Source organism: Papilio polytes, unplaced genomic scaffold (assembly GCF_000836215.1).
Source record: "Papilio polytes unplaced genomic scaffold, Ppol_1.0 DF824158.1, whole genome shotgun sequence".
NCBI classification, from domain to species: domain Eukaryota; kingdom Metazoa; phylum Arthropoda; class Insecta; order Lepidoptera; family Papilionidae; genus Papilio; species Papilio polytes.
Window position 1 is genome coordinate 2,461,414 of NW_013525046.1, and position 11,633 is coordinate 2,473,046.

Below are 11,633 nucleotides of genomic sequence, written 5' to 3' on the forward strand. Positions count from 1 at the left end.
TATAAGATAGTTTTTCATCTCGTCGTGAATTTTCGTTAAGTTAAAGAAAGCAGGTAATGTTTCTATTGCTGTTACACGTTTAGTTTTAAATGTATAGTAGTGTACAGTTTAAACTAAAGATGTGTAGGCAAAATCGCGAAATGTGAATTGATAGTTTAAATTTTGGTACACAGCTTTATTTATAGCTCTACAGATATTACATGGCAGTTATTGAGCTAGCTCGCATCTATCCTTCGACTGTGTCTTCAATTGGCGTAGGAGGAACGTGGTGAAGCGCTGGTTTCTTTATGTTAAAAATAAATGAAAAAAAAAAATATTATAACTGAAGTTGTGTATAAAATCCCATTAATATTGTGTGTGTAATGTACAAAGATTTCCCAAGGTTTTTCTCCCCAAATTTGCCTATTGTATTTCTCGTAGTGCCGTCTTGTATATTGCGGAACAAAAGTCTCAGGCGGTGGCCAAGGAATAGTTTTTAACAATAAACTCGAACTGAGAGCATCAAGCAAACAGACAAACAGCGAGGTATTGTTCAATTGTGTTCGTCACGTGACAGAGGTCGTATGATTGTACAAACAATACTTGACATATTTCTTTTATTTAAATCTATGTCAGCCTTACACAAGGAAAGCCAGCATTTTTTGACTATTATAAACGATTTTTTCTACTGTAAATATAAATTTACGACGAAGGTTTTGTAAATGTAATTGAATAAATGAAAACCTTCAATTAGAGGCTTAGTTACATCAAGAAATGTCAGGAGGTACTGTACTTTCAAATTTCTTGAAGGCCCAAGGTCATCGGCACGTTGGTCTTTCCCCGAAAGGTACACCTAAAATTGTGTTCTGCGTGATTTTAAGAGCAGCTAAGATGATGTTAAAATGTAAGTACAAATATTAGTTTTTATAGTTCATTTTCTATCAGGTCACGAATAATCAGTGACGAAAGTAATGTAATTTTTTTAGTCAAGTAAAGTTTCCCGTATAGAATTTTGGCTTTGTATTTTTCACCTGTATTTTAGTTGCTGTTTTAAAAGTTTTACCGGTTATTTATAGGCACGTCAGCTAATGTCGAGTGCCCTTCCCACTGGAGTTGACTTTGGTAGCGTTCCATTTACCCCCGACTGTGAAAATTCAACAACCGCTCTCTACGGCTGACATATTTTTCTTCTACCCTCAGATTGCACAATCAGTTGGTCGGTTTAGTAATTTAGTTTGTGTTATATTATTGATCGACTTACAGAAATGTTTCCGTGTATGGTTAAGTATGCAGGAGTTTATATTTGTCCGATTCAGTGACTGTCATTTGAGTACCGAAAATACTAAAGTTAACCAGTTGTTTAAGATAGGTATTAAAGTTATATTGTTTACTGTGGTTGACGCCAGTAACGACGTCGCGTTTTGTCTGATGAGCGTTTGTTCTGAAGGTCTAATTTTATCCTTCTTTCGCTTCCTATCTCTTTCCTAAAGGATAACGGGTGAGGAGGGATAGCGAAAGGAAATATTCTCTTGTGTGCGTCCTCTTGCTCCGTCTACTAGTTGTGGTCTCTTCGGTGTTTCGGCGAATTCAAGTGGTGGCTTGCATTTAATAATATAAAAGTATCGATCTTCATTTTGGTACAGCATAGAATAAAAATATAAGTACTAATAATTAAAACGGAACAAAGTATTGAAAGAGATTAATTGAAGAGTCCAACAGATACGAAGAAAGCAGTTTAATGACTATTTCAAGTACAATGTTACTTTCAACTTAATTGCAGAGATTTATTTTCAGACTATTGGCTTTTTAGATCTCGAACTAACAGTTAAAGTATAATTAGTGAAATATGTAGAAAGTACAACAAATTAAAGGGGTTTTTAATAAAATGTGTTGTCTTTTGTGAACTATAAATTATACTGTTTTATGCACTTTCTTCCTAACCTTAATTAAAAACAGAAAGTGGAAACCCAAAAATGTTACGAGACTTTGAATGCAAAAATGTACGGCAAAAAATTTCGTCTAAGAAATGGACAAATGTAGAGACATTTTGTTTTTTGTTACACTCCAAGAGAAGGCACTCTTCGTTTCTGTTTTTCACATATATTTTGTAAATACAGTAATTTGTATAGAATTGAAATATCTCAAACATATGGTTGACGTAACTTTAAATTTAACTTTTCGTTCTTGTTTGAAACATGATTTTGTTGATGGAATTCCCCCATATCAAAATATGTTTTAATAAGCAAGTAAACAAAAAATATCAGCTAATTACAGTAATATTGTTTACCTGAGGCATCGTTGCAATAGCGTACCGCTACCGACCGCAGTCAAATTGTTCGCGACTGTACGCACGTGTACATAATTCGTGTACTTGTACACACGTCTTAAGTACACATACAAATCGGGAGTGTACACACATGTCGCGATGCAAATAAAACCCGCGTTTTGTTACGCCCTCTGTCATGTTCTTTGGGGTACAATTCTGTTGAACTCTGTACAGTTGTGTACAATAGTTTTGAGACTGAATTAATTTGTTGGTTAGACTGTTTTAATTAAGTTACAACTAAAGTAGTGAATTTATGAAGTACCCACCCTTAAATATTTACTTTGAATTCTAGAATTGTGTTTACATATAAAATGAACTGTTTTAGGTATATGTGTCAATGACCAATAACCTTAGGAAAGTGTCATTAAGATTGCATCAGATGGTCGTACAAGATATCTTCCCAATATGTTAGTAAAATAACAGCAATTTTTTATGGAAAATTAGTTTATATTCCGCTATGATCAGCTCCAAGATTATTTTCTTTCTTTTAATTAAAGTAAAAGGTTGTTAGATTAATTTTAATGTAATGCAAAGCAAAAGCAGTAATATAAATCGTGAGTTGTCTTAGAATATTCAGTTGGCGTGTACCGTAGAGGAACGTGCCTTCTCTATTCATGTAGCTCATGGAGATGTAGTGCTATGTAACTTTAAAACTACCGCATTGTACAATAATACAATCGATGTCATGTTTGAAATTGTATGTACATCTGGCTTTATAGTTTTATTTTTATGTCCTGTCTGTATGCATTACTAATGTCTATGATGACTACGAAACTTTTGTACAATACACCAAATTATCTATGCTTTTTTATACGTTCCTTTACATTGACATTTTAAAATTCAGGTTTTTGTGTTCGGTTATTCGCATGATTTCGTTTTATTATTAAAATTGTAATATATTTATAACACAAACAATTATTAAAGTGATACGTTTCGTTCGTAACGAATAAAGGTGGTTTGTTAAAGTATTTTACGGCAAAAAATCGTTAAAATATGTCCCTATCCCGTGCAATGGACCTAAACGGTTTTCTATTTTATTCGTGCAACGCAGCGAATTTACCTGACAGCAATGTTCGAGGTATGCCCCGCTTCGAGGGTTATGGCTACAGTTTGAAAACGGACAATTTAGATATTTCGAAAAGAGTATAGATATCACAGCATTTTTATAACTAACGGCCGAATATTGAATCTTCATTTAAACACCGTATTAGGTGATAATAATAATAGATGGTCAGGCTTCAACTCCAAATTCCATACAAATTGACAACTATCATATTGTAAAGGATATTTACGAAGCGTAGTATTCAAGATTTGTTTCAGTATTTAGCCGCAAATCTTAAATTCAGATTAAAAAACTTGACTCTAGTAGTTAAACAAAATGTCCTTTTTGTAGCAGTTTACAATAGTCTTGCTAATGTTTGTTTTCTGAAAAAGATGCCTTACAGTCTTCTAAATTAATGAAATGTGTGACGTGTTAGCTTTTGAAAAATGTACAATGAGATGCGTGTCTTTTCATTTTAAGAGTACTTTGAACATTAGCAGTCGGTAGTCACCAAACTTCATTTGGCACATAACCGGGAAAAGTTCTCTGAGCTGACGGCCAATCTCCATTATTAGAGTGAGGGAGAGAGAGAGGGGAGAGAGAGAGAGAGAGAGAGAGAGAGAGAGAGAGAGGGAGATAGAGCCACCAAATGTTTTCTCTCTTTTCTTAAGAGATCCAACCTGAAAGATATCATAGTTCATATCCAAAAATCATCAACTTTAACCGATGATCGACATCAATTAATATGATCTTAGTGAAAGCCGTAAATTCGACAAATCTCTGTTGACAAAGATAATCTGAGTAACAATCTAATAACCGCTCAATAATCGGCTTTAGGATGACGAGGGCACGAGTTATGTTCGGCTCTAGATCCCACGCTCGCAGTTGACAAGGGTTCTAATCATTTAGATATTAATTTGTTGGGTGCGTTGTAAATTAAACGGTTCAAACCAGTAACGAAATTACTACGGAAGACAGAATTTGTAACATACCCGAGCATGCGATTTAGCCTTTCGATGACGTGCTTGGAATTAAGATTGCATTTAATTGTACCCAATAATCGATTTCAAATAATTAATTTGATTTGGATATAACTGATCTTGTCGTTATTACAATGGAATAGTATATCTTTTGGATAGTCTGTTTAGAAAATAGCGAAGTACCTAAGGTCATACCTACATCTATGTGTTTTAAAAGACCCTAAAAGCTATAATACTATGTTCAATATCCTTTACAGTTCAAGATGTAAATCTTACTTCTTACTGATATTCATCATTATCATCATCATCATCATCATCATCTCCTTATTCTACTCCCGTAGTGGCGCAACAGGTTTTTGTCCTCCACATAACTCTATCATACGTCATCTCAGTCATCACTCCCTTCTTGATCATGTCACCTTTTACACAATCTCCATCTCTTTCTAGCTCTACCTCTACCGATGTACCCTCCCACACTCATAACTAACGGTCTCTTTGTAACATGCGATTCATCCCTCCTCATAACATGCCCATACCATGCTAACCTTTTACTTCTTACCTTCTCTACTACGATATTATAAACGCTAAATTTTAGATGGATGGATGCATGTTTGTTAGAAGGTATTTCCAGAACGGCTTAATAGATATCGATGGAATTCGGCACAGTTGTAGAATATTCTGGAAGAATATTGATTATTAAGTTTTTTTAATTCTCCGTTGATGGAGTTCCGAGTAAAAGCTATGAAGAGTAAACAAAACAGATTGCGAACTTTACGATATCTATTCCACTTTATTGACCTTACACTTGTGAACAGTTTCTTGTAGAAGTTTGAGCGAAGTTTAGCACTAAAGGAAAAGATCAAAGGTGAGAGTTTCATCGGTTAGTCCACGGCTCCGTGAAGAATCTGAGCGATGCTCAATGATTCGGAACTCGGCCGCACTCGCGCCCGCGCCCGCGGCTAGAAACTTGCTCGATTAATTAAAAGTTTTTAAGGATATCTGCAGAGAATTTTGAACTATATATATAGAGTAATATAATTGCTTCTTGATAACATACAAAAGATGTAAATGGACGTAATTGCTAGGCAAAGGTCTCAAAAGTAGATATTAAATAAAACGCGTAGTGTGAACGCTCACTTCTAAGATAGTAATGTACACCTTGACTAAACTATCGCACAACTGTTTAGTCGCGCTATGATTCCTACGAGCTTTTGTGGAGGTGCGCAATACTCGATTTTTAGTTGTGCAACTAAACAGTTAAATGGGTTTCGAAACAATCGATAATCGCACAGCTGTGCTATAGTTGAGTCGTTGGTGTGCGCCCGCTCTTACTAACTGTAGTTACCACTATAACTGACACATCTTACTTAATAACTTCTGCGTGTATGTTTTACTACAAGTTACGTCAAGTTAGAATAACATGTAGATATTACTCGATTTATTAATTTAAAGGCCTGTCCCATCACTGGATAGATGCTCAGATAGCTTAAAAATGACGTCACTGTCAGATAAAGTAACAAAATCCGATATTTCCATCACATATTTACACGTTGGATTGTTATCAGACAATTTACAATTTGGTGGGACAGGCCCTAAACCTTGTAAGTTTCGGAAACGTGTTTATTACTGTTATACAATTTGAACATGACTAGACTAGTTGGTTTATTAGTGAAGTGGTCCCTAATGTGTACGCGTGTTAATTAATTTAAACTCTATTTCATTCGATGTGTTTTCAACGATTGCTTGTTATTCTAATAGCAACCCTGATACCCATGTAATATGGTTGATTTTATATGTATAATAAAAGCTTGTATTTCGTTAAAATTGTGATTAACAGGTCTATGGTTGATCCTACATTTTGTTTGTTTATTTTGTTAGTTAGTAATGTATTTATACTACAATAAGAAATATTAGTTCTCTAGTTTAAAACATACAAATATTATGACAGTCGTTAAGTCGTACTCAGAGTTATCTAATAATTGCGATTGTATTGCCTAAGTATTAATTAAACGGCTTTTAATGTTGTTGTTTATTTTACTCTAAGAGCGGCCGTACACATTGGACTAATCAATCGCACAATTGTTATGCGATTGTCAATTGTTTCGCAGCCAATTCAACTGTTCCTACAGCAAGACTAAACAGTTGTAAAAGTGTGCTTGCTCTCTTGAAGTGTTTTATCTTTTTATATCTGTTTTAAGACCGGAAGGTAAGAAGCTAACGGCGCAGTTAGAAACGAACTAAATGCTCGGATTTAGCTGACACTAGAAATAACGAGCCAGTCAGTACTTACGAGTTATGGAGTTACTAATAAACTGCGGAAATATGGTCCGTTAACGCTATTCTTAACGTTTATCAGTACGATTTATGTTTTTCTAGCTTTCGCCTGCGACTCCGTCCCCGTGGAATTAAAATAAAAGTTGCCTATGTGTTGTTCCAGACTATCATCTACGTCTGTACCAAATTTCTTCAAACTCCGTCCAGTCATTTAGGCTACCAACTCTAAACAAACATCCATCCAACTAAACTCTTGCGTTTATAATATTAGTATGATAATTATTTTGTTATTGTAAGTAGATTTTCTATACTGTTTTCGTTATATATTTAAGCCCAATTTTAGTCCCTTTACCTTTCCACCCCTTTTCTTGAGAGGAAAGGATGGGAAGGAAAAGTGGAGGTGGAGGAGATGCACAAGAAGGGGAAATATCATCTTTATGTATGCATCTGCAATTGCGGATTCTCTAATATAAAAAAATAAAGTTCCGTAGTTCGGAAACGCATTCCATGAATTTGTCCAAAAAGATTAACGAATGGTTAAATGTACCTGAGAAACTGGCCATAAGTCGCTGGTTTATAAAAAAAATATGAGTTAATTTTTAATTTCAAAAATTGGTCAAGGGTTCTTGAGTTTAAATTTCTTATAATATCTTTTAATTGCTTTTGCTTTAGTGCACTAGACGAATTTTATTTCTATGGCATGAAATTTTTTAATTTGGGGTTACTTAAAAAAGGTTTTAATGTTTCCTCGTCTTAATACTTTAACCCTTGCCTTAAAAGATTTGGTTGCTAATTCAATTAACAAAAACGACCTTTTAGTTTTTTTTTTTATTTTATGACGGTAAGCTTTAAAGATTGCTACGATAAGCGTCGCGTGCCTTATGGGCCGTTGAAAGCACTCAAATAGCCCACACCCGAAAGCATTCGGAGCCGGATGGGTTCGCAAATAAATCACAGATATAATACACACAAATTACTGTTATTACGTCGAAAGTGTGCTACCCTTGCTTTTATAGTAACTTCGAATGATTGCGGTTTTTTTTAATGTTTGAAAATTTTTTTTGAGTAATTATTACATTCAAACAAACTTGACTTAAGGTAACATGAGAGTAGGTAGTACACGTATGCCAGGTGGCATGTGCCAGTAGGATTGTAAATCTTCGCACTGTCTTGTCTTATCCGATCCCTTGTAATTAACATAAATTAATTCTCTATCAAGACGATTTGACTTGAGAAGGGTTTATTTTTTATAATTTAATTTAATTTTTTATAATTTAACTAGCTATTCCCGTGCGGCTTCATCCACATGAAATTATGAAAATTTTATTCTATTGTTTACCTACATTTGTCAAATTATCAATAGCAAATGTCAAAATGACATGACATGACAAACCTTAGCAATCTTGTTTCCTTGATGTTGGCAGCAACTTATTGTCTCTATTCCACATTAGGGTTTTTATCCCAAGTATTTACCGCTTAAGTTTAATGGCGTGAAAATATATAGCCTAAAGCGTGATGTAAGTGTAGGGCTTTTGATTAAAGAGAGAATTATTCAAAAATATGTTATAATTGCTGACATCTTAGGCAACAAAGAAGTGTGTGTTTACGCTTTATTAGTATAGATTTATCACTTTTTGACTGTAAATATTAAAAGTAAGCGCTTGTCCTTTTAGCGCCCCAGTCAGTAAGGAAGTGGAAGTTCTTGTGATGGAATGAGATCGATTCTCGCCGCTAGCAATAACTCTTGCTACCTTATTTGCCGGGAACTTTGATTAAACTCTGATTAATTAACTAGTCATGCTTCTGTGACGTTTTAATTGTTATTAAGTAAACTGTACAATGTGTTAACGTGAGTTTATATTGCTGATAATAATTTAGGACTAATACTAAGCGTATATTTCTATTGAAATGTACAGAAGGTTATCATAAATCGTTTCGTAACAGTTTCGAATTCGTATGAGATTTGTCGAAGAATTCACGCTTGGTAGGACACTACGCAAAATACAAATTTAGGCGATAGTGTTACGAAAACGTTCTCACGGATGTTCGAGATGAGGTCTCTGAAACTGTATAGGTACAACAACGTGAAATTCACATTCAAGTTTTTTTTATTTTAATTATAAGCGATAATTTATATAAATATTAAACTCCTTTGTAAACATACATTAGGAACTGATATGAATTGTCTTTCGCAGATCGGTTCACTGAGAGGATACTATTTACTGTCGCATCACGAAGTACATAAAAGGTCAACGGAGCCGAGTCATGAACATCATCGTAAGCTGAACGATGAACCTGAGGTAAGTTCTATTTTCATTGAAATTAGTAAAAATATCTCATGCCCGTGAGTCAGAGGGGTAGACTCTTTTACATAAGATTGTAATGTGTGAACATCATTATAAAAATGTGCACGCTAGTCGGCTATGAACGTCTGTCTATATGTCACATTTCCCATATGTTTATGGTTCATTTAAAAACCCTTTCTACCTTTAAACAAAGCGCAAATACAAATAGCTGTTTCTTTACTTTTTACTATTAGAGTATATTTTCGGCTACTATTGATGCACGACTTGCAGAATAACAAACAAATTCAAATAAAAGCGTCAAAAGCTTTTTATTTGTAGTAGCGAGCTATTTTTCCCTCGGACGTCTGTTGCTCTCCAACAACTGTGAAATTGCTCCGTCCGAATACGCGAGACGACTTGTTTAGAATAAAGGATGTAAAGAATTGCATGTTCTGCAATGTAAAGAAGTTTGTAGTGTTCTCTCGGAGTAACTCAAAATTGCCTCTACAGAGTGAACTACGTTTGAAGAATATTGTATATGTTGGATGTTTAAGAATATAACAAAATTAAAACATTTTAAACTAGCTTTCGTCCACGATTTCGTCCGCGTGAAATTAAAGAAAGTCAGCAGTGTCCTTCCAGACTACCCTATATGTGTATACACCAATTTTCATCGACATCCGTTTAGTCGTTTGGGCTACAAACTCGTAACAAACATCTATCCATCTAAACTTTCGAATTTATAATATTAGTATGATATATTACTATTTTGACCAGTTTATCTAAAAATTGAAGAAAACATTATTTAGTTAACTTTTTTTTTGCTAGGTACGATGGTTCCAACAACAACGGGAGCGGCGGAGAGTAAAGCGGGATTACACGCAGCGCGACGCCGGCCTCTGGTCACAGTTCAGTCGACGTATGCCTTCCCACCGCACCCGACACCGGGCCCTCAACCCCACGCCTTTCTTCCCTGATCCATTGTTCAAGGAACAATGGTATTTGGTATGTGATATTTAGTTTGCTTTGCAATTACATCTTCATACACCCTTCATTTAAAACATGACGAATTTTTTTATTTACTATGTTTGTCTTGAACAGTTAATGAGCTTTTAAAATGACTATAATCTAATATGTAAATATATTTGTAGAATGGAGGAGCAAAAGACGGTCTAGACATGAACGTGGCCCCAGCTTGGCAAAAAGGTTACACAGGAAAAGGCGTGGTTGTTTCCATTCTTGATGATGGTATACAAACGAATCATCCAGATTTAGCGCAAAATTATGTAAGTGATCGAATTGGTTAGTTTGATAAAAGAAAATCTTGCCACTAGATTATACTGCATATATTTTCAGGATGCTAACGCTTCAACAGATATAAACGGTAACGATGACGATCCAATGCCTCAAGACAATGGTGATAACAAACACGGTACAAGATGTGCAGGGGAAGTCGCTGGAGTAGCTTATAATCAATATTGTGGTGTTGGTATAGCTTACAACGCGAGTATAGGTGGTGTACGGATGTTAGACGGTGTAGTGAATGATGCTGTTGAAGCTAGAGCGTTAGGATTAAATCCAGACCATATAGACATATACAGTGCTTCCTGGGGACCTGAAGATGATGGCAAGACTGTTGATGGTCCTGGACCATTAGCAAGAAGGTATATTTTTATTGTCATTTAATGAATTGGTATAAAATTATAAGAGCTTTATCTTATTTGGCTATTTCTTTTTTTAGGGCCTTTATATACGGTGTTACAAGTGGTCGACGGGGAAAAGGCAGTATATTTGTTTGGGCTTCAGGAAATGGTGGAAGACATACAGACTCTTGCAATTGTGATGGTTACACAAACAGCATATTCACGCTATCTATTTCTAGTGCTACTCAAGGAGGATACAAGCCGTGGTACCTAGAAGAATGCTCGTCCACTCTTGCTACCACCTATAGTTCAGGTACACCGGGACACGATAAGAGTGTCGCAACCGTTGATATGGATGGTCGGTTAAGACCTGATCATATATGCACCGTAGAGCATACGGGAACATCAGCATCTGCGCCTTTAGCTGCTGGAATTTGTGCATTAGCCTTAGAAGCTAATCCTGAATTAACCTGGAGAGATATGCAATATCTAGTTGTTCTTACATCACGACCACAACCTCTAGAAAAAGAAACCGGTTGGATTATAAACGGAGTTAAAAGAAAAGTAAGCCATAAATTTGGCTACGGTTTGATGGATGCATCAGAAATGGTTAGTTTAGCAGAGCAATGGGTGTCAGTACCGCCACAGCATATTTGCAAGTCACAAGAAATTAACGAAGATAAATCAATAGATTCTTCATATGGTTATACTTTAAGTGTTCACATGGATGTAAATGGTTGTAGCGCGACAGTAAATGAAGTACGTTATTTAGAACATGTGCAGTGTAAAATATCACTAAGATTCTTCCCCAGAGGAAATCTACGAATCCTTCTCACGTCTCCAATGGGGACCACATCAACTCTTCTCTTTGAAAGACCGAGAGATGTCGTGAGTTCTAATTTCGATGATTGGCCATTCTTAAGCGTCCATTTCTGGGGAGAACGTGCTGAAGGCAGATGGACCTTACACATTGTAAATGCTGGAAACAGACACGTTAATCAACCCGGAGTGCTAAAGAAATGGCAGTTAATATTTTATGGCACGTCAGTCGAACCGGTTAGACTTAGAGGCAAAAGGCCTTCAGCAATCGCTCCTCCTTTCGCA

At 35.5% G+C, this 11,633-nt stretch overlaps 1 protein-coding gene across 1 annotated transcript in view; it reads left to right on the top strand.

Annotated features, from left to right (window-relative positions):
* LOC106111512 (furin-like protease 2) overlaps nt 1-11,633 on the top strand; it is a 189,111-nt gene that overhangs the window by 170,713 nt on the left and 6,765 nt on the right. The window contains exons 3-7 of the mRNA XM_013293630.1: nt 8,797-8,901; nt 9,715-9,891; nt 10,038-10,172; nt 10,243-10,550; nt 10,628-11,630. Of these exons, the coding sequence (XP_013149084.1) occupies nt 8,797-8,901; nt 9,715-9,891; nt 10,038-10,172; nt 10,243-10,550; nt 10,628-11,630 (1,728 nt within the window). The remainder of the gene's footprint in view (nt 1-8,796; nt 8,902-9,714; nt 9,892-10,037; nt 10,173-10,242; nt 10,551-10,627; nt 11,631-11,633) is intronic.